Source organism: Raphanus sativus, chromosome 4 (genome assembly GCF_000801105.2).
Source record: "Raphanus sativus cultivar WK10039 chromosome 4, ASM80110v3, whole genome shotgun sequence".
NCBI classification, from domain to species: Eukaryota; Viridiplantae; Streptophyta; class Magnoliopsida; order Brassicales; family Brassicaceae; genus Raphanus; species Raphanus sativus.
The window spans coordinates 31,966,085-31,987,480 of NC_079514.1; the positions used below are offsets into that span (position 1 = coordinate 31,966,085).

Below are 21,396 nucleotides of genomic sequence, written 5' to 3' on the forward strand. Positions count from 1 at the left end.
CTCACTAACACTTTCTTCTTCTTTCTTAATCAAATTCTCAACTTCATCCAAACAAACACTGTGCTAAGGAACATATATAAGTCAAGGAAAACATTTAATATCTAAGAGCCAAAAATAAAACTACCAAAATAGAACATTTTGAGAGTGCTTAATTTGTTTCATCATCAAAAGGAAAACACATCTCAGTCTCCAAAGCAATAACATTTACTTCCTAAATTTGTTTTCCAGCAACAGAATAAAAGATTAGATTGAAAAAGCTCTTTATTGTCTCCTTTTCTTGTTGTGGTTGTGCGAAGATTCTCTCTTAACATCCTCGAGGTCGAATTCCACCTCTCGCAGGATCCAAACAACGTTAGTGAGTGTCAAGTCTCCACCGCGCATGTAGCTTACCATACTATCAAACTTTGAGGACAAGGTGCAATATATCTTACGGATGACTTCCTCATCAGAAACGGCAGACCCATAGAACTTGAGCTGATTCACAACCTCCATCAACTTTTTAGTATAATCAACAAAGCTTTCCTCCTCCTCCATCACCATTCCTCTAAACTTGACCCTAAGAATGTTAGCTTTCCTACGCCGGATGTCATCGGTCTCTCCAAATTCTTCCTTGAGAATCTCCCACGCTTGCTTTGACGATGTAGCTCTGGCTATCCGGAGAAAAAGAGAGTCTGTTACCGACATTTGCAGCATATGAAGAGCCGTCATGTCCTTTGTTTTCAGATTTTTCTCTACAGAGACTCCACTCTCTACAACGTCCCACAGGTCACGAGCCATCAAAAGAGTCCTCATCTTTATACTCCAAATCTCATGGTCTTCTCCATCAAAAACCGGAATTTTCATCTCCATACCTACCTGCAAGATGAAGGCAAGAACCTTCTCGAGTGAAGAACCAAATCTTAAAACCCTAAGTCATACAAATCCAACTCCCAAGTAACAAACCCTAGACTTCAAAAATATGTAACCGAACAGTCAATCCTTTTAAACCCCTAAGGAACTCAAAAGTCCAACTCTTTTTAAGTTAATGAAAAATCTTCAACAATGGGTCACGTTCGAGATCTAAACACTCAAAATCGTTTTTTTTGTTGTAACTAAAAGAATTCCATTAAGCGAGGTAAGAGTCAGAAAATTAGAATTTTTTTTTTTGCTAAAATCAAATTAGAATTTGGTTTCTGTAAAAAAAGAAAAAGAGCTAACGAAGATTTACCTGACCTCGTAAACCTTTGCAAGAATAGGAGATGATCCCCGAGAAGAGATAAAAGTTTCGTTCTTTTGTTTTATGTTTTTCTTGCTTTTACTGATCGATTTTGACTGCTCCTATAAGTATTAACTAAAAGTCTATAACGCTAATTAGGTCTGTCCATCCTGGGCCATTATAGATTTGGTGTTTCGCCTATTGAGTCAATTCAGCCCATCTAATTCCTTTTCTATAAAAAAAGACAATAGCCATCGACTAGTGTAGGCCTGGGCATTTCGGATATCGATTCGGTTCGGTTCAGATATTTCAGATTTCGGGTAATATATAATATAATTTAATATATTATTTAAAAATAAATATATTATATACTAATTTTATGATAATTTTTAAAGTTGCAAATTGTTACTCCTCTACCAATCACTTTATTAAAAAAAATATTGAGAGTATACATCTTCTGCACATACTGTTTCTACGGCATAATGATATTTGCTTATTCATCAGATGTATCAATTGAGGCCTTAAATCACTTTAAATTTTTTAAATAGAGAAAATATATAAAAAAATTTGTCGAAAATATTCAACTTTTCCATAGCTTTTAAAAACTAGTTTATGTTATGGTTCTAAATTCCCCGATGTAAAAAGGACAGTAGATCAGTTTGTAGAAGTTAGTATATATTTTAGTCTATAATCTACCAGTTAAAAAACAAAAAGAGTTTTTCCTGGGTTGTTAGTAATGAACCAAAGCATGAGAACATGACATGAAAACCCTATTTGTAGGAATAAATCACACGAAAAAAATAAACGAATTTGAAATAGAATTATTTTTCTTTTTAATAAAAGAAATAAATTAACGAAAAAGGAGAGAAACGAATTTGAAATAAAATTATGATTTTTTTATTTATAGAGGAGTGAAGATTTATGATTAGGTATAATGATGTGGGATCAGTGTAGATTGTTTTTTTTAACACTAAACAAGATTATATTGATCAAATGATTTTCCAGAGGAGAAACATGGACGGAAAGCAAACAAAGCCGTGGGAGATAAAGGATTTCCCCAGAAATTTAGCTTGCAGAAACGAGTTCTCCGGAGGCATAGCCCTTGACTAGGGAATTTTTTTTAAAACCAACTTAAAATAACATACATGGCAATTAAGAGATCAAAGCTAAAGCAAGATTAAAAACCAACAAAACGAAAAGGAAGAAAGCTCCAAAGTGAAAAACACCAACACTCCAAACGTATCTTTGATAAAGAACTTGAAACCTACAATAGCGAATAAGCATAGCAATTTAACAAGATAAACCTAAGCTTCAAACCGGAGAATAGAACACTTTGTTCTTACTTTTATCCAGAAGTGGCGGAGACTAATGGCGGAGACAAACTCAACTGAGGAGCGACATGCAAACCCCAAGAAAACTGAAGATCGACATGCAAACGCCTAGAAAGAAGCTTTTGTGATACAAACTTCTAGGGAGAAGACATGGAGCGTATCACCACCATCAATTCAAACATCTGTTTTGAGAAACAAAACATATGAAGGATCGAAACGGAAGGAAGTCAAAGACACCAACAATGGAGAGAAGATGCATGCAGCTTGAAGACAAATCACAACCCGATCATGTTGAAGATCTAGAACCTCCAAAATCAAACTAGCCCAAAAAAGATCAAGAGAAGATCTGAAAATTCAGCTTATCATCAAAACCCACATGCAAACCAACCGATTAAAACTATAAAAGAGATTAAATAAAAGAATTAAACCCGACTCCGGTTCCGTAGAAGCAGACGGAGCCGGTGACCGGTGAATGGCAGAGAAGAAAATCAAAAGAACTAGAGAGAAGGGAGAGGTTTTTGAGGAGAGCGAAAATACTTTTATTAGTTTTTTTAGGGTAAACGACATATTTCTCCACCAGAAATATCGTATAGTAATAGATACACACAAAGTTTTACCCTCGTCTTAATTCCACATATTTAAAGTTATTCTACCTATTTCTCTCCAATCCAAAGATTCAAACCATAAAACCACATAATCTTTCAGATGGAAACTAAAACCGACACAGAGCTGATTTACATCGGTTTAATATTTTTTAATTTTGAAATAACCAATCAATAACCAAATTAAACCAAAAACGTATGTGTTACAAATAATAAACCAAAAATTAACTAAACCTAACCTAATAACTTGTTTCAAACCAAGAAACCACGTCATCATCTTCTTCCTCGGTTTCTCTTCTTTCACCATTCAAACACCACTAAGCTTTCTCTCACTTGCATATCTCCTTCATTTCCTTCAATGGATGCATACCTCCGTATCATAATCTTTTTTTTTTGACAAAAGAGATCATAATCTTCTTCTGTGGGTTTTATGTTTCTGACTGGAACCTGAAACTAGATTTCATGTTTCTGTTCTTCAGTCAATCGATAGTACTTTTTCAGATATGTTTGATTTCTCCTAGCTGATGATTTCTCCTAGATTGCATCGCCGCTCTCTTGCAATCTCCGAGACGAGACTCGATCTAGTAACATGGAATTGCGCCTTGGATGATGGATTTCACAATCTCTTGGTCTTCCTCGGGGAGTGACTCGGTGACGATAGGTGGAGGAGGAGGGGACGTGACGGATGAACATGACGAGCATGATTCCGAGATCGATCTCAAAGCATGACATGGAGAACAAACTCAGTGGCATATCTGCGTTGAGACTGATGGTCCTTAGGTGAGCAATAAAGACAGTGTTAATGCTCCTTTGGCAAGTTATATTTATTTTAGATGTCTCTGTTTTCTTTTCCCAGCTTTGCAAGCTCTGTTTGTAATTGCTAAGGTTTATTCTAGTGATTAGTTGAGAGAGAGAGAGAGAGAGATTGGTTTTTAGTTGGTTAGTTTATTTGGTTTAAGTGTTTTCATTTTGGTTTAGTTTATAAACCATTAAATAAGTGAAAAACCGGATCTATGTGGATTTGTGTTTAAGTTTTTTGAATTAAGGAGAAATAGGTAGAATAGTTTAAAGTATGCGGAATTAAGAAGAGAGTAAAACTTTATGTGTATTTGTTACTATATGATATTTCTGATGTGGAAATAGGTTGTTTACCCGTTTCTTATTATTAGTATAGATTTGAAAATTAATATGATGGCATATTTGTTTCTCCAACAAAGGAAAAGAGCAGGAAATGTGCTTGTGGTGAGGCGTTAATCATGAGGCAATCCAACATGACCCCATTATAAATGCATGCACTGCATGAATGCATGCCGGGAATTAGAAAAAAAAAAGAATTGAAAAGAGAGAGAAGTGGCAGAAGCGTAAATAATAGGTACAAGAGTCAAATGACAGTTGACCGCGATAACGACAGCAAAAGAAATCGCCCAAAGTGGCAGAAGCGTAATAATCCAAAAATGAAAAGAGCCTTTGTGGAAGACCCCATTTTCCACCCAAAACAAAAAAAAAAAGAAGAAAAATAAGGTTCTCTCTCCCTCATTCGTCTTCAAAATTGAAGAAAACAAAATTTTCCTGCTCATAATTGGTCTCTTCTCTCCCCACCACCCCACATAAGTCCAAAACCAAATCACTTCTCATTTTTTTTTTTGATTTCTTCAACCACTCTCTCTGCCTCGCTTCGATTTTTAATTTCGTAACTTTATCATCGTTGAAACGCACAGAGAGAAACCACCCCGAGAGAGAGAGATATTTTCTTCACATCTCGGGAGCTTCGATTGCTAGTAGGTTAGAAATGATTTGGTAGCTTCGATTTCTCCGCGATTGTTTTTCTATGTTTGCCTTTGATTGCACAGTAGTAGATGAACTGGTCATGAACATCTTTTTTTCTATTTTGTCGATGATGATGATGCCTTTTTACTGTGAAATTTACAAGTTATCCCTTGGATCCTTTTTTTTTCTTTTTGATTTTTCTTTTTCAAACTGTAGAGGTTTGATCATCTCGCATCTGATTATTTGCAGGTCATCCATCATTCCTCCTTCTTCTGGTTATTCAATAAAGAGAAGTTTATACGGTAAAATCAAGGCCGTTTTCACACTTGTTTTTTTTTTCTTTGGCTCTTCTTCTTCTTCTCTTGTTTTTTACCATAAGAATTTGATGATTGACTATGAAATTCATATTTGATTTCTCATGTTATTATATACTATATGGTCATTAAGCTTCCCATCAACTGCTTTGGATCCTCTATTCCTCATAAGTGTACATTGAATGTTTTTCTCTTTTTCCATACAGGGCAAAACCAACCCCCATTGAATCGATTCTGATAGAGCTAGCTCAAAGGAAGTTCCGAGATAAAAGGGTAAGAGAATCTAGAAACTCCTCCCTCTATTTACCTACCCTTTTTTACTAGTACTGATTTTCTTGTATTATGCTAAATTTAGATCGAATCGAGATTTGTTTAGTTGAAACTCTATTATTTATATCATTTTTGTAACAACATAAGAACAAAAAGTAGTAACAACTCGCATTTTCTGAATATGATAGCTAATCTCTTTTTATCTTTTCTAGAGGTATGTGCTTTTTTCCAAATTTGCTGAGCTGGCTCCACATGACATTTCTTGTCTCATCACCCAATACCCCCATGCCGTTACCCTGCACCAATAGGAATTAGGATTAGCGTTAAATCAACCTTGTTTAATTCTTCTTCATTTTGCATTTACATTTTTTTGTATCTTCTGTTTATATAAACACCTTATCACTTGGTAAGAAATACACAATGACGCAAGCAAAGGGGCTTTTGGATCTATGAGATGAGATCTACCGTTGTTCTTTGCGGGTCCCTCTAATTACATTATTGTCTGTATACCTTGTCTGAGTTCCATTATTTTTATTATTATTATCTCTCTGCTGAAAACCAAGATGCGAACCTATGATCTGAAAAGCCAGATTTATTATTACTTTAGTAGTATTATATACTATTAACCAGCATGAATGTGATGTGGAATGGATGGTACCTCTTTTCTAATTAAATAATGCCATTTATTTTGAACAATGTTAGTGTTGCTAGTCATAACGTTTCTTCTGAAATGTTTTCTCTGTCTTTTGTGCAAAGGCAGATCGTGTCTGATGGAGTTTCTCAGATGAATGAATATTGGGTCCTCTAAACGTCTTATTGTTGAGTTGCCTCGATAAATGATGATATTTGGTTGAAGAAGTAAATCCAGAGAAACCCAAGAAAAGAAGATATGACAAAGCATCGGTTTAGAGAGACATTGAAGTCTTTCTTTGAGCCTCATTTTGATCATGAGAAAGGCGAAATGCTCAAAGGAACAAAATCTGGTAACTTTTCCTACACTACTAAGTTTTTTTGTTTGTTTCACATGTCCAATGAAAATTGAAAAACGTAACTCTTGTTTTGATAACTGCTTACATGAAAAGTATTCTGATGCAGAAATGGATGAAAAGGTGAAGAAAATCTTGGGAATGGTTGAGAGTGGAGACATCTACGAAGATAAATCTAAAAGACAAGTGGTTTCAGATTTAGTGAATGAATTCTACAGTGCGTACCAGTCTCTATATCGCAAGTACGATGATCTGACAGGAGATATTAAGAAAAAGGTGCACGGGAAAGGAGAAAGCTCTTCATCATCCAGCTCTGACTCGGATTCTGACCATTCTTCGAAGAGGAAGACCAACAGAAATGGAAAAGTAGAGAAAGATGTGGAGTCTGTAACAGATGGACAAACCGAAGCTGCTGATCTGAAAGAAAAGTTGACAATGAGTGTTGAAGAAAAAGAAGCAGCTTTGGTGAAGTTAAAAGAATCAGAAGAGATCGTCAGGAATTTGAAACTTGAAACTGAGAAGTTAGAGGGCGAAAAGACAACAGCTCTGAGTGATAGCAGAGAGTTACATCAGAAACTGGAAATTGCGGGAGAAACGGAAACTGATCTGAGCAAGAGGTTAGAAGATATGAAAAATGAAAGGGATCAACTGCAAACTGAGATAGACAATGGTATCAAAAGATTTCAAGAAGCTGAAAAAGTTGCAGAAGACTGGAAAACAACGAGTGATCAGCTCAAAGATGAAGTTGCTAATTTCAAGCAGCAGCTAGAAGCATCAGAAAAGCGGGTTTCGGATATGACCCAGGGAATGGATAGTGCAGAGGAAGAGAAAAGATCTTTATCCTTGAAAGTTTCGGAGATTTCAGGTGAGATCCAACAGGCACAGAATACCATACAAGAACTCACTTCCGAGCTGGGAGAGATGAAAGGAAAATATAAGGAAAAAGAGAGTGAACATTCTAGTTTGGTGGTGTTGCATGAGATCCATGAGAAAGAATCATTGAGCCAAGTGAAAGAACTAGAAGCACGAGTAGAATCATCAGAGAAAATGATTGCAGATTTGAACAAAAACCTGAATAATGCAGAGGAAGAGAAGAGATTGCTCTCTCGGAGAATCTCAGAAACCTCTAATGAGATTCAAGAGGCGCAGAACACCATACAAGAACTCATTTCTGAGTCTGAACAGTTGAAAGAGAGCCACAGTGTGAAAGACAGAGAAATGTTCGGTTTGAGGGACATCCATGAGACTCATCAGAGAGAATCATCCACCCGAACGAGTGAACTAGAAGCTCAACTGGAATCCTCAGAGAACCGGATCTCAGATTTGAATGCGAGTCTGAAGGCTGCAGAGGAAGAAAACAAAGCCATCTCCTCGAAAAATGTGGAAACTCTAGACAAGCTAGAACAGGCACAGAAGACAATACAAGAACTCATGGCTGAATTGGGAGATTTGAAAAATCGACACAAAGAGAAAGAGAGTGAGCTTTCTAGTTTGGTGGAGGTACATGAGGCACTTCAGAGAGATTCAACAAGTCGAGTGAAAGAATTAGTAGCAGTGGTGGAATCAGCAGAGCAACAGGTTGCAGATATGAAACAGAGTTTGGACAGTGCTGAGGAAGAGAAAAAACTGCTCTCTCAGAAAATATCAGAGATTTCTAAAGAGATTCAAGAAGCACAAAATACCATACAAGAACTCATGTCTGAAACTGGAAAGTTGAAAGATAGCCACGGTGAGAAGGAGAAAGAACTTTCAAGTTTGAGGGACATCCACGAGACTCATCAGAGAGAATCATCCACCCGAGTGAGTGAATTAGAAGCTCAGCTAGAATTATCGGAACAGCGCGTCTCAGATATGAGTGTGAGTCTGAAGGCTGCAGAGGAAGAAAAGAAGTCCATGTCCTCGAAAATCTTGGAAACTACGGACGAGCTCAAGCAGGCGCAGAACAAGATAGAAGAACTTATGGTTGAACTGGGAGAAATAAAAGAAAGACTCAAGGAAAAAGAGAGTGAGCATTCTAGTTTGGTGGAGTTACATGAGACCCATGTGAGAGAATCATCTAGCCATGCGAAAGAATTAGAAGCGCAAATTGAGTCATCAGAGAAATTGGTTGCAGGTTTGAACCAAAGCCTGAACAATGCAGAGGAAGAGAAAAAACTGTTATCTCAGAAAATATCAGAAATCTCCAAAGAGATTCAACAGGCGCAGAACACCATACAAGAACTCGTGTCTGAGTCTGAACAGTTGAAAGAGAGCCACAGTGTGAAAGAAAGAGAATTTTCTGGTCTGAGGGACATCCACGAGACTCATCAGAGAGAATCATCCACTCGCACGAGTGAGTTAGAAGCTCAACTCAAATCATCAGAACAGCGGGTCTCCGAGTTGAGTGCGAGTCTGAATGTTGCAGAGGAAGAAAGCAAGTCCATGTCCTCGAAGATCTTGGAAACTACAGACGAGCTCAAACAGACGCAGAACAAGGTACAAAAACTAATGGCTGAATTGGCAGAGACGAAAGGTATACACATACAAAAAGAGAGTGAGCTTTCTAGTTTGTTGGAGGTACACGAGGCACATAAAAGAGATTCATCGAGTCAAGTGAAAGAATTAGAAGCGCTGGTGGAATCATCAGAGCGACGAGTTAAAGATTTGAACCAGAGCCTGAACAGTGCTGAGGAGGAGAAGAAGCTGTTATCTCAGCGAATTTCAGATATGTCTAATGAGATCAAGCAGGCAGAGAACACCATACAAAAACTCATGTCCGAGTCTGGACAGTTAAAAGAGAGCCACACTGAGAAAGACAAGGAACTTCTCAGTTTGCGGGGTATCCATGAGACTCATCAGAGAGAATCATCCACTCATTTAAGAGATTTAGAAGCGCAACTGAAGTCATCTGAACAAAGGGTTTCTGATCTGAGTGAAAGTCTGAAGATTGCAGAGGAAGAAAATAAATCCATGTCCACTAAAATTTCAGATATTTCAGAAGAGCTCGAAAGGGTACAGATCACGATACAGGAACTCACAGTTGAGTCAGGCAAACTGAAAGACCAGCTTTCTGAGAAAGAAGCAGAACTTTTACATCTAACAGAGAAGGAAAGTAAATCACAGTTGCAGATAAAAGAACTAGAAGGAACAGTAGCGACCCTTGAGTTGGAGCTACAGTCAGTTCGTGCCCGGACAGTAGATCTTGAGACAGAAATTGCTGGCAAGACCAGTGAAGTTGAGCAACTGGAAGCACAAAACAGAGAAATGGTTGCTAGAATCTCGGAACTTGAGAAGACAGTGGACAAGAGAGGAACTGAACTCTCTGCTTTAACCCAAAAGCTCGAGGATAACGAGAAGAAATCATCGTCCACAATCGACAGTTTGACAGCTGAGATCAATGGCCTACGAGCAGAACTAGATTCAGTGTCTACTCAAAGAGAAGAGTTAGAGACGCTAATGGAGAGCAAAGGCGATGAAGCTTCAAAGCAGATTAAGGGTTTGACGGATGAGATCGATGGTCTGGGCCAAAAAGTGGTCTCACTTGAAAGCCAAAAAGCAGAACTAGAGATTCAACTTGAGAGGAAGTCCGAGGAGATCACAAGCAAGGTCAAAGATCACGATAATATTCTAGAAGAAAGGAATGGTTTATCTGAGAAAACCAAGGGTCTTGAAGTTGAGATAGAGACTCTACAGAAACAGAGAAGTGAGCTTGACGAGGAGCTAAGAGCTAAAACAGAAGAGATCCTTCAAATGCATGATAAGATAAACGAAGCCTCTGCTGATAAAGTGGCCTTAACAGAACAGATCAACAGTCTGCAGAATGAACTTGATTCTCTGCAGGTGAAGAAGGGTGAAACCGAATCAGAGCTCGATAGAGAGAAGCAAGAGAAATCAGATTTGTCAAATCAGATCATCGATGTCAAAAAAGCATTGGTAGAGCAAGAAGCTGCTTACAATATGATGGGAGAGGAACACAAACAGATCAAACAACTGTTAACAGAACGCGAGGAAACACTTAATAAGCTAATAGAGGATCACAAAGAAGCCCAAAGGTTATTGGAGGAGACAGGTAATGAAGTATCATCCAGAGATTCTGCAATCGCTGGTCATGAAGAGACAACGGAGAGTTTACGTAACGAGCTGGAAATGAAAGGAGAAGAGATAGAAACTCTCATGGAGAAGATCAGTAACATCGAGGTTAAGCTACGTTTATCTAACCAGAAACTGAGGGTGACCGAACAGGTGCTAACAGAGAAAGAGGAAGCTTTCAGGAGAGAAGAAGCTAAACACTTAGAGGAACAAGCAGAGCTTGAGAAAAGCCTGGCGGTGACTCATGGGGCTTATCGAGGTATGATGAAAGAGATAGCAGAGAAAGTGAACACAACACTAGATGTCTTTCAATCAGTGTCGGGAAAACTCGCGGAGAAGCAGGGGAAGTACGAGAAAACGGTAATGGAGGCATCTGAATTACTGTGGGCTGCGACGAATTGGGTGATAGAGAGGAATTACGAGAAGGAGAAGATGAAGAAAGAGATGGAGAGGAAAGAAGAGGAAATAAAGAAGCTTGGAGAGAAAGTAAGAGAAGATGAAAAGGAGAAGGAGATGAAAGAAGAGGAAATAAAGAAGCTTGGAGAGAAAGTAAAAGAAGATGAAAAAGAGAAGGAGAGGAAAGAAGAGGAAATGAAGAAGCTTGAAGAGAAAGTAAGGGAAGATGTAAAGGAGAAGGAGAGGAAAGAAGAGGAAATAAAGAAGCTTGGGGAAAAAGCAAGAGAAGATGAAAAAGAGAAGGAGAGGATGAAGGAGACTCTCGTGGAACTTGGAGAAGAGAAAAGAGAAGCAATAAGGCAATTATGTGTGTGGATCGATCATCACAGAGGTCGCTGTGAATATCTTGAAGAGGTTTTGTCTAAGACTGTTGTAGGTCGAGGGCAAAGACAGTCCCAGCGAGCCTAAGAGCTAGCTAGCGTCACCATCGGAGACAGTATGGTACGTTGTTTTTCTTTCTTACCTCACATGAATCATGAATGCAAACAATGTATTATTATGTGGTTCTTAGGTTTTGGGTTTTGGTCAATCAGGAAGCTGGACTTCCGGAAAACTCCTGGCTGAGAGGACATTTTTGGTCGACTACTTTTGTGTCTGTTGTGTTTGTTGCATTATTCTAGTCCTCTGTATTTGTTTTTACTGTTGTTTTCTAGTCAAATTGGGTTTTATTGTGGGCAAAGTTTGGTGGTCGGATTGAATGGGAATAATGGGCATCCTGCAAATGAATTTGATATTCTATTTCTGGAGGGTGTGATTGTACAGAACGATTAATCAATGTTGTTGGTATAGTGTGTGTCTCCGGTATTTGTTAAATACAAATAATTTTTGTTCTTGGTAAAAATAATAATCATACACATCACTTTCAATCATCCGGATCATTTCTTGATCTCCAAGTTATAGTCCCTTTAAAATGATACTAGATCTTGACCCGCGCTTTGGAAGCGCGGAATATTTTACGATGAAAAATTTCACTAATAACTTAACAAATATTTTGGTAATTTTTAAAAGTGTATATTTATAATATTTTTGCATTTAAATCAGTGTTTTTAAATTCAATCCGATTGTGATTATATCAGTTAATTCGGAGATCTGACAATTCAATTTAGGTTTTTAAAATATTCATATTAAAAAAATTACTAAAACCCGAGATTAACCGATTGAACTGTTGGATGACCGATATATAATCTAATTTGATTTAAATTGTAACAATTTCATAATTTGTAATCTTATACTCCAAATTTTAAAGTTCATTATTTTAAAATTTATGAAATTATGACGTTTCTACAAAATTTTAAAAAGAAAATGATAGATATAACATAACTAAGATTAATTATTGTATTGTTTGGAAACATTGATAGTAGTATAAAAAATATATTGTTTGGAAACATTGATAGTAGTATATAGAAATAAATATATTGTTTGGAAACATAGATAGTAATATAAAGAAAGAATCATTAATGATTTAATGTAAGTTTAACTATAAAGTATAAAGGTGTATTTAATTTAAAAACTTACGAAATAAATGTTAGGTCCAACAGAATGTTTCTGTTTTAATAAGATAGATGTACTTGGTGGAACTATGATTTCGAAATGTTACGTACTTGGTAGAACAATTATTAATCACACCAAAAATATATGTAAGCAAATCATATGAGAATTTACAAATTACATATCTAGATCTTCCTTTTAAGTACCAAAATTTTTTTATGCAATACTCGAGGGGTTATACCGAAGTCCACCCAAAATAGAATGTCAAATTTATATTAGTTGGATGAAATTTGAAGATGAAACAATTAAATATTAGAATTTTATTAATATTTAAATAATTTTATTTATTATTTTATAATATGTACATATACTAAAATTATTTTATTTTATTTTTTAGCTTCAGTAATTAAAACAATATTTACATTTTAGCTATTTAACTTTAAAACTTGTTCAGACAATTTTATATTAATTATTTCTAATTTTTTCTTTCTTTTTTATTTATTATTTTAATGGTTAACAATTAAAAAGACAAAAACAAAGAAGAGAAAAGAGGATAAATTAAAAAAATAAAGAGAAAAGCACAATAAATTTTTACTTTTCTCAAAATTTACACACCCCATTATATAAACATTTTCCACATTTTTAATTCAAGCTAATTTAAAACTACTACTAAATTTCTTTTATTAAAATTAATATTGCACCATCATATATATTACAAATACTAAAATGATGTAAAAAGAAAAGAGAGTGTCGAATAAGATTCTGAATACAGAACTTATTATAATCTAAATAGGCATTTTCATGATTTAATGGTTCGTCATAGAATCTTATTACTTATAAATACTAGTCAAAAACCAATTACCACGATTTTTTCTAATACTGACGCGTTACTTGTTTTATTACTTTTTATTGATTCTAAAAATATGTATTATCCATTAAAATACTTTTTAGTACTGATATTGTAATAAAAATCAAAAAACATATTAGTTTTTTAGGTATTTGATGTAATGTGTATTTATTTCAAATGAGTCATATATACAAACTAAATCAAATTACTCGAACGGACTAAATAGAATAACGAATATATAAAACTTAAAGTATTCATTCTACGTTTATCTTTACTTATAAATTTTGGTCCATTCAATTTTAAAATTTTAAACCTAAAAACCAAGTATCAAGTATTATACAGTAATTTGCAAGTATTTAAATATAAGTAAGTAATTCGCAAGTATTGTGAAGTTGATGTCGGTGAAATACCACCTTCTATAAGAACCGACTAGTTTGGATATGCCCCAGACAATGTAGATTATGAGGTTAGAAAGTATATGTGTGGGATTTTTCTGTGGGTCTCATAGAATTATTCTTTAGGCCTAAAATACATTTGGAATCTGCAACAATATAAAAGTCAATGCATGGTAAGTACTCTATCTGGTTTAGATAATAATTGGATTTGCTTTAAATATGATGTCTTCATCATTGTTTTTCTTAATAAGGCTTATGTTTTGAGAATGTAGATTGTCTTTTTCTTTAATTTCTTTTAACATACTTAATTATATTTTAATTCTCATAATAAGATAAATATTCATATTACCATTGATTTTCTGCTATCTAATAGATTTTTTCCTCTTTTAATATTATATTTTCAAAATAAAATTTAAATATTATTTAATTTTTACTTATTTTTTACTTATTTTTTGCTTTTAAAAAATATTTCATAATATTTTCTTTCTACCCTTACAAAAATATAATCACTCACTTGTGAAGACTCTTGAATGTTTTCAAAGCTCCTTGAGAATTTTAGTTTCTCGGTATCAATCGATATTTTTGTTTACTTGTTTTGCTAAAGCATTAACTTTTCAGTTTTATTTATTTATGTATGTGTACTAGTCGTCTTCCGCTCTACATTCCTCATTATATAAACATTTTTCGCATTTTAAATTCATGCTAGGTTAGAAATTTACTAAATTTATTTTATTAAAATCAATATTGCACCATCATATATATTAAACAATGATCACAAAAAAATGATCGCAGTAATAAGACTGTTATTCGATAAACCAGAACAATACTTTTAAATATGTTGTTGGAAAACTTTTTGTTTCCATGCATTTTTATGTAATTAAGGGGCTGTTATTGGTTTGTGATTATAAAAAAGTTTTGAAGATTTTTAAATTAAAATAGTTTACTGAACTTTAAAAAGAATTTTAGATTTTTTTAAAGTGTGTAAGAGTATTATAGATTATTGTAGATTTTTACCACGAGATAATTATAAACTTTTGCAGAGTATCTTTAAATATTTTGTATGATATTATCTTGTTGTATTTGTGATTATCTTCTTTGAGTTTGTGTTCACGTTAAAGTTGTGACACCTACTATCAAAAACATATTATCTAGAGATTTTACAGAAACTTCCATGTATTGCTACAAATGTGTGGAAGGAGAAGTACATGATGAGGTAAATAGTTTTACGTTCGCAATACCACCACTAGTACGGAGCTTACGGAGAGACCATAGTCTAGAAACAATGGCAGATTTTACAAAAGTGATGGGCTATGATAGGTTGTGAAGGAAAAATAAGAAATTTGGATTTGAATAGTGGACAGAGATGAGAGGAACAAAACAATGAGAAGAAATAAAGAGAAACTCCGTGAACTAATAATTTTATGATTAATGGTAAATGATCTATTTAATTATTTTTAAATATGAAACTCTTTGAGAATACATGAACAACATGAAATACTTTGGTGAGAAGATTTTATAAAGAAAAACATGTAAAATCATTAACCAATAACACATATTTCAAAATAGTGATAAATCAGGTATTTTCTCTTCTTTTTTTTGAATAACACAAGATTTTTATTGATTTTTCAAAATGATGAATCCAATAACACTAGATTTTCAAAAACTTTCAACTACTTATTACAAATTCATAAACTAAAAACACCAGATTTTAAAATAGTTTTGAAAAAATTTAATGGAATAACACTGGAATTATAACAACATACAAATCTTTAAGACTCTTTATAAATATAGAATCCAATAACACCCCCTAAGTTTCGTTCTTTTTCAACTAAAATGATTTAGGTCGTACACAAGTAAGTAAGCCTATTAAATTTACAAAACAGAAAAGTAAAGATAAACCCAAACTACTTTCCTTATATTTTCAGGTTTTCTATAATGGAAACCAATCTAATTTTTGTAAACTAAAATATCGAAAAACCAAACCGATACCAGATCAAAATTTAATAAACAAAAAACCGGCAGTATATAAACTGAGCCAAATTAAAACAAATATGACTTTAATATGGTATCTCATTTTTATAAACCAAAATATCAAAAAACTAAGTCGAAACCAGACCAAAATCCAGATTTAATAACCCTACTTTGAATATATGATTTTTATGCATGTATCATCCAGACAAAACGTGAGTCTCATCCTAGTAACTAACAAAATAGCAAAAAACACTTCATTACACATAAAATCAACTTTTAAAGTGTTTTATATACACAAAATTAAACACATATATGTCAAATTTAATTATTATTTTTAAGTTAAGATATCAAAATCTAACCCTAAATATACAAACAATACTACAACATATGTTTCCAAACCCTAAATCGAGACTATTATGACTCAATCTACATTTCCACTCATCTATGTTAAAAATAATTTAATTTTAGTAAAACTAAATTTCCATCATTTAAAAATGTATATTAATACATGATTTTGATTTTTTGCCTTTCAGTTTTTTTAATAAAATTTATTAATTACTTTTAAGATCTAATACATGATAAAACTTCTTCTAGGAGACTTCGCTTTAGGTGGGAAACCTGAATTCTTCTAAAATTAGGCAAAACCCCCAAATTCTACTAAAATGTTGGCGGAATATATCAGAAGAAGTCTTTTGTGAGTCTTTCAGACCCCTTAATCAAATAACTAAGCAAAGAGGACGATCTCGATCATGTCTTATGGTAAATGACAAGGAGAGAAACAAACATCATTGGATTCAGCCACTCTTGAGAGATATAGAAGGAAGAAAATCAAAAACCATAGATGAACCAAAGAAGCTCGGAATCAACATTAAGTGTTTCAGTCGGTCGCTGGATTCAATACAACAGCTGGTCTGAATGTAAAAATTCCAAAGCAAGGTAGACTAGTAAATGCAAGCACCAGAAACAAGGATGTTCATCAAACCCTTTAGTTTTCCTAGAAACGACATACGCTAGATCAAGATCTAGAATTAAACCAACTCGTCAAGTAGAAAAATAGTGAGAACGAAGATCAAATCCCAGGACATAAAATAAAATAAAAAAAGAAAAGATTTTTTTTTGCCCAAAAAAAGAAAAGATTTAAACCCGACTCCAAGGTTCTAAGGGAGCAGCCGGATTCAAAGAAACGATGAGAAGAGAGAGAGAAAGAGAGAGAGAGAGACTTAACTAACTAATTACTTATTCTCTTTACTTCAACCCATTTTTCATGAAAAAACTATAAATTAGACCATTGAATCTCATAAATAATCCAGTAATGCATATGCAACTCTCTAAGTATAACTTAGAAATGATTCTTTTGAAACAGTTGAATATGAATTCTCACCTAACTATATCAAACATTTTGTGATGTGAATTTTAGCAATCAGCTTGATCCGCACGTCCGTGCGGTTATTTTCTCATTTTTTAATTGTGTACTTTTGATATTATCGTAAACGTTTTAAATATATGATTCACATTTTATTATTATATATAATGTAACTCTATAATCTTATTGTTTAGGTTTTTTTAAAAAATTATTGCGAGATTTTATAAGCAAATGTATTGTTCTGTTTAATAAATTTTGACACATTTATGTAGTAAACTTTATACATAGTATAAACTATCATACTATTTTAATAAATTTTATCAATATAGGATCTTTTGATGTTATGGTATTAACTTTTCTTTCTTATTATTAAATTAATATTTCAAAATATTATACTAACATAATTTTCTGTGTTGTATTTCAAAAATAAAGATATAGTTGTCGATAGAAAATTTTAGAATATGTAACAATTTTTTTAAAAAATACTACGTTAATCCATAACTGTGTATGATATTTTTATTATTTATGTAAATGGAATAACATTTGAAAATAAAATAATTTAAATCATTAATTAATATAATTTGTTATATTTAATTCATATGTTACTTCTATTTTAGTATAAATTTTGTTATATTAAGCGGATTGTATCCATTGGGCAAATATGGGTTCGATAGTACTTTTATTTTAATACGACTGTAATTATAAAATTTACAAAATAGCAGATAATTTTTTTTCTAGCAAAATTTTAGTAGCTATTAATATATAATATAATTATATTACTATTTATGAAACTAATTAATTCAATATTTTATAAAATAATTAAGATTTTATAAGTAAATGTATTGCTCTTTTTAATTAGACATATTAATTTAGTAAACTTTATACATAGTAGAAAATATCATATTATTTTAAATTTTTTTATCAATATATGATCTTTTGATGTCATGGTATTAACTTTTCTTATTTCTTAACTAACTAATTACTTATTCTCTCTACTTAAACCCATTTTTCTTGAAAATTTATAGATTAAACCATTGAATCTCCTAAATAATTCAGTAGTGCATATGCAACTCTCTAAGTATCTAACGTAGAAATGAATTTGTGTTCTTTTGAAACATTAGAATATGAATTCTCACCTAACTATATCAAACATTTTGTGATGTGAATTTTACTAATCAGTTTGATCCGCACGTCCGTGCAGTTATTTTCTCATTTTTAATTAAATATTTTTGAGATTATCTTAAACGTTTGAAATATATGATTTAAATTTTATTATTATATATAATGTAACTCCATAATATCATTGCTTAGGTTTCTTATTCAAAATTATTAATATATAATGATTTATCTTAGCCATTTATTTAGTTATTAATTTTTACTACATACTAATATATTTTCAAGTTAAATATAATAAATTTATAATCTAAATAATAAAATAGGAAAAAAATTTCAAAAAAAAATTCAAATTTTAAAATTTATTTAGTTACACTATAGAAATTATATTTACATTTTATGTTTAATAATATAGTTTAGTAACTATCATTTTAGTATATTGCGAGATTTTATAAGTAAATGTATTGTTCTGTTTAATAAATTTCGACACATTTATGTAGTAAACTTTATACATAGTATAAACGATCATACTATTTCAATAAATTTTATCAATATAGGATCTTTTGATGTTATGGTATTAACTTTTCTTTTTTTATTAAATTAATATTTCAAAATATTATACTAACATAATTTTCTGTGTTGTATTTCAAAAATAAAGATATAGTTGTGGATAGAAAATTTTAGAATATGTAACAATTTTTTTAAAAAAAATACTATGTTAATACATAACTGTGTACGATATTTTTATTATTTATGTAAATGGAATAACATTTGAAAATAAAATAATTTAAATCATTAATTAATATAATTTTGTTATATTTAATTCATATGTTACTTCTATTTTAGTATAAAATTTTGTTCTATTAACTCATATAGTACTTTTATTTTAATATGACTATAATTATAAAATTTACAAAATAGCAGATAATTTTTTTTTCTTGCAAAATTTTGGTAGATATTAATATTTAATATAATTATATTACTATTGATGAAACTAATTAATGCAATATTTTATAAAATAATTAAGATTTTTATAAGTAAATGTATTGCTCTTTTTAATTAGACATATTAATTTAGTAAACTTTATACATAGTAAAAAATATCATATTATTTTAATAAATTTTATCTATATATGATCTTTTGATGTCATGGTATTAACTTTTCTTATTTCTTAACTAAATAATTACTTGTTCTCTCTACTTAAACCCATTTTTCTTGAAAATTTATAGATTAAACCATTGAATCTCCTAAATAATTCAGTAGTGCATATGCAACTCTCTAAGTATCTAACGTAGAAATGAATTTGTGTTCTTTTGAAACATTAGAATATGAATTCTCACCTAACTATATCAAACATTTTGTGATGTGAATTTTACTAATCAGTTTGATCTGCACGTCCGTGCAATTATTTTCTCAATTTTAATTGTTTACTTTTGATATTATCTTAAACGTTTTAAATATATAATTTAAATTTTATTATTATATATAATGTAACTCTATAATATCATTGCTTAGGTTTCTTATTCAAAATTATTAATATATAATGATTTATCTTAGCCATTTATTTAGTTATTAATTTTTACACATACATATATATTTTCAAGTTAAATATAATAAATTTATAATCTAAAATAATCAAATAGGAAAACAATTTCAAAAAAAAAATTCTAATTTTAAAATTTATTTAGTTACACTATATAAATTATATTTAAATTTTATGTTTAATAATATAGTTTAGTAACTATCATTTTAGTTTATTGCGAGATTTTATAAGTAAATGTATTGTTCTGTTTAATAAATTTCGACAATATTATAAACTATCATACTATTTTAATAAATTTTATCAATATAGGATCTTTTGATGTTATGGTATTAACTTTTCTTTCTTTATATTAAATTAATATTTCAAAATATTATACTAACATAATTTTCTGTGTTGTATTTCAAAAATAAAGATATAGTTGTGGATAGAAAATTTTAGAATATGTAACAATTTTTTTTTAAAAATACTACGTTAATACATAACTGTGTACGATATTTTTATTATTTATGTAAATGGAATAACATTTGAAAATAAAATAATTTAAATCATTAATTAATATAATTTTGTTATATTTAATTCATATGTTACTTCTATTTTAGTATAAAATTTTGTTCTATTAACTCATATAGTACTTTTATTTTAATATGACTATAATTATAAAATTTACAAAATAGCAGATAGCTTTTTTTCTAGCAAATTTTTTGTAGATATTAATATTTAATATAATTATATTACTATTTATGAAACTAATTAATGCAATATTTTATAAAATAATTAAGATTTTATAAGTAAATGTATTGCTCTTTTTAATTAGACATATTAATTTAGTAAACTTTATACATAGTAGAAAATATCATATTATTTTAATAAATTTTATCAATATATGATCTTTTGATGGCATGGTATTAACTTTTCTTATTTCTTAACTAACTAATTACTTATTCTCTCTACTTAAACCCATTTTTCTTGAAAATTTATAGATTAAATCATTGAATCTCCTAAATAATTCAGTAGTGCATATGCAACTCTCTAAGTATCTAACGTAGAAATGAATTTGTGTTCTTTTGAAACATTAGAATATGAATTCTCACCTAACTATATCAAACATTTTGTGATGTGAATTCTACTAATCAGTTTGATCCGCACGTCTGTGCAGTTATTTTTCTCATTTTTAATTGTATACTTTTGATATTATCTTAAACGTTTTAAATATATGATTTAAATTTTATTATTATATATAATGTAACTCTATATTATCATTGCTTAGGTTTCTTATTCAAAATTATTAATATATAATGATTTATCTTACACATTTATTTAGTTATTAATTTTTACTACATACTAATATATTTTCAAATTAAATATAATAAATTTATAATCTAAAATAATCAAATAGGAAAAATTCTTCTAAAAAAAATTCTAATTTTAAAATTTATTTAGTTACACAATAGAAATTATATTTACATTTTAGGTTTAATAATATAGTTTAGTAACTATCATTTTAGTATATTGCGAGATTTTATAAGTAAATGTATTGTTCTGTTTAATAAATTTTGACACATTTATGTAGTAAACTTTATACATAGTATAAACTATCATACTATTTTAATAAATTTTATCAATACAGGATCTTTTGATGTTATGGTATTAACTTTTCTTTCTTTTTATTAAATTAATATTTCAAAAA

General features: G+C 31.0%; 2 protein-coding genes across 8 annotated transcripts; one reads left to right on the forward strand and one right to left on the reverse strand.

Moving 5' to 3' along the window:
* Positions 1-79: 79 nt before the first annotated feature.
* On the reverse strand, positions 80-1,302 carry LOC108852877 (uncharacterized). Its single transcript, XM_057007159.1, has 2 exons — positions 1,213-1,302; positions 80-855 (listed from the first exon to the last, which is right to left on the reverse strand). The coding sequence occupies exon 2, from the start codon at positions 847-849 to the stop codon at positions 262-264; it is 588 nt and encodes a 195-aa protein (XP_056863139.1). The 5' UTR covers positions 850-855; positions 1,213-1,302; the 3' UTR covers positions 80-261.
* Positions 1,303-4,672: 3,370 nt separating this feature from the next.
* On the forward strand, positions 4,673-11,819 carry LOC108854247 (COP1-interactive protein 1-like). 7 transcript variants are annotated; one of them, XM_057009886.1, is made up of 6 exons: positions 4,673-4,925; positions 5,145-5,197; positions 5,416-5,482; positions 6,236-6,462; positions 6,575-11,430; positions 11,523-11,819. In XM_057009886.1, exons 4-5 carry the CDS (start codon positions 6,369-6,371, stop codon positions 11,395-11,397), a joined length of 4,917 nt encoding a protein of 1,638 aa, XP_056865866.1. In that variant the 5' UTR covers positions 4,673-4,925; positions 5,145-5,197; positions 5,416-5,482; positions 6,236-6,368; the 3' UTR covers positions 11,398-11,430; positions 11,523-11,819. The 7 variants fall into 7 exon arrangements, with proteins under 7 accessions (XP_056865866.1, XP_018483276.1, XP_018483275.1 ...); XM_018627774.2 differs by having other exon boundaries at positions 6,240-6,462; XM_018627773.2 differs by having other exon boundaries at positions 4,673-4,910.
* The last annotated feature ends 9,577 nt before the right edge of the window (positions 11,820-21,396 follow it).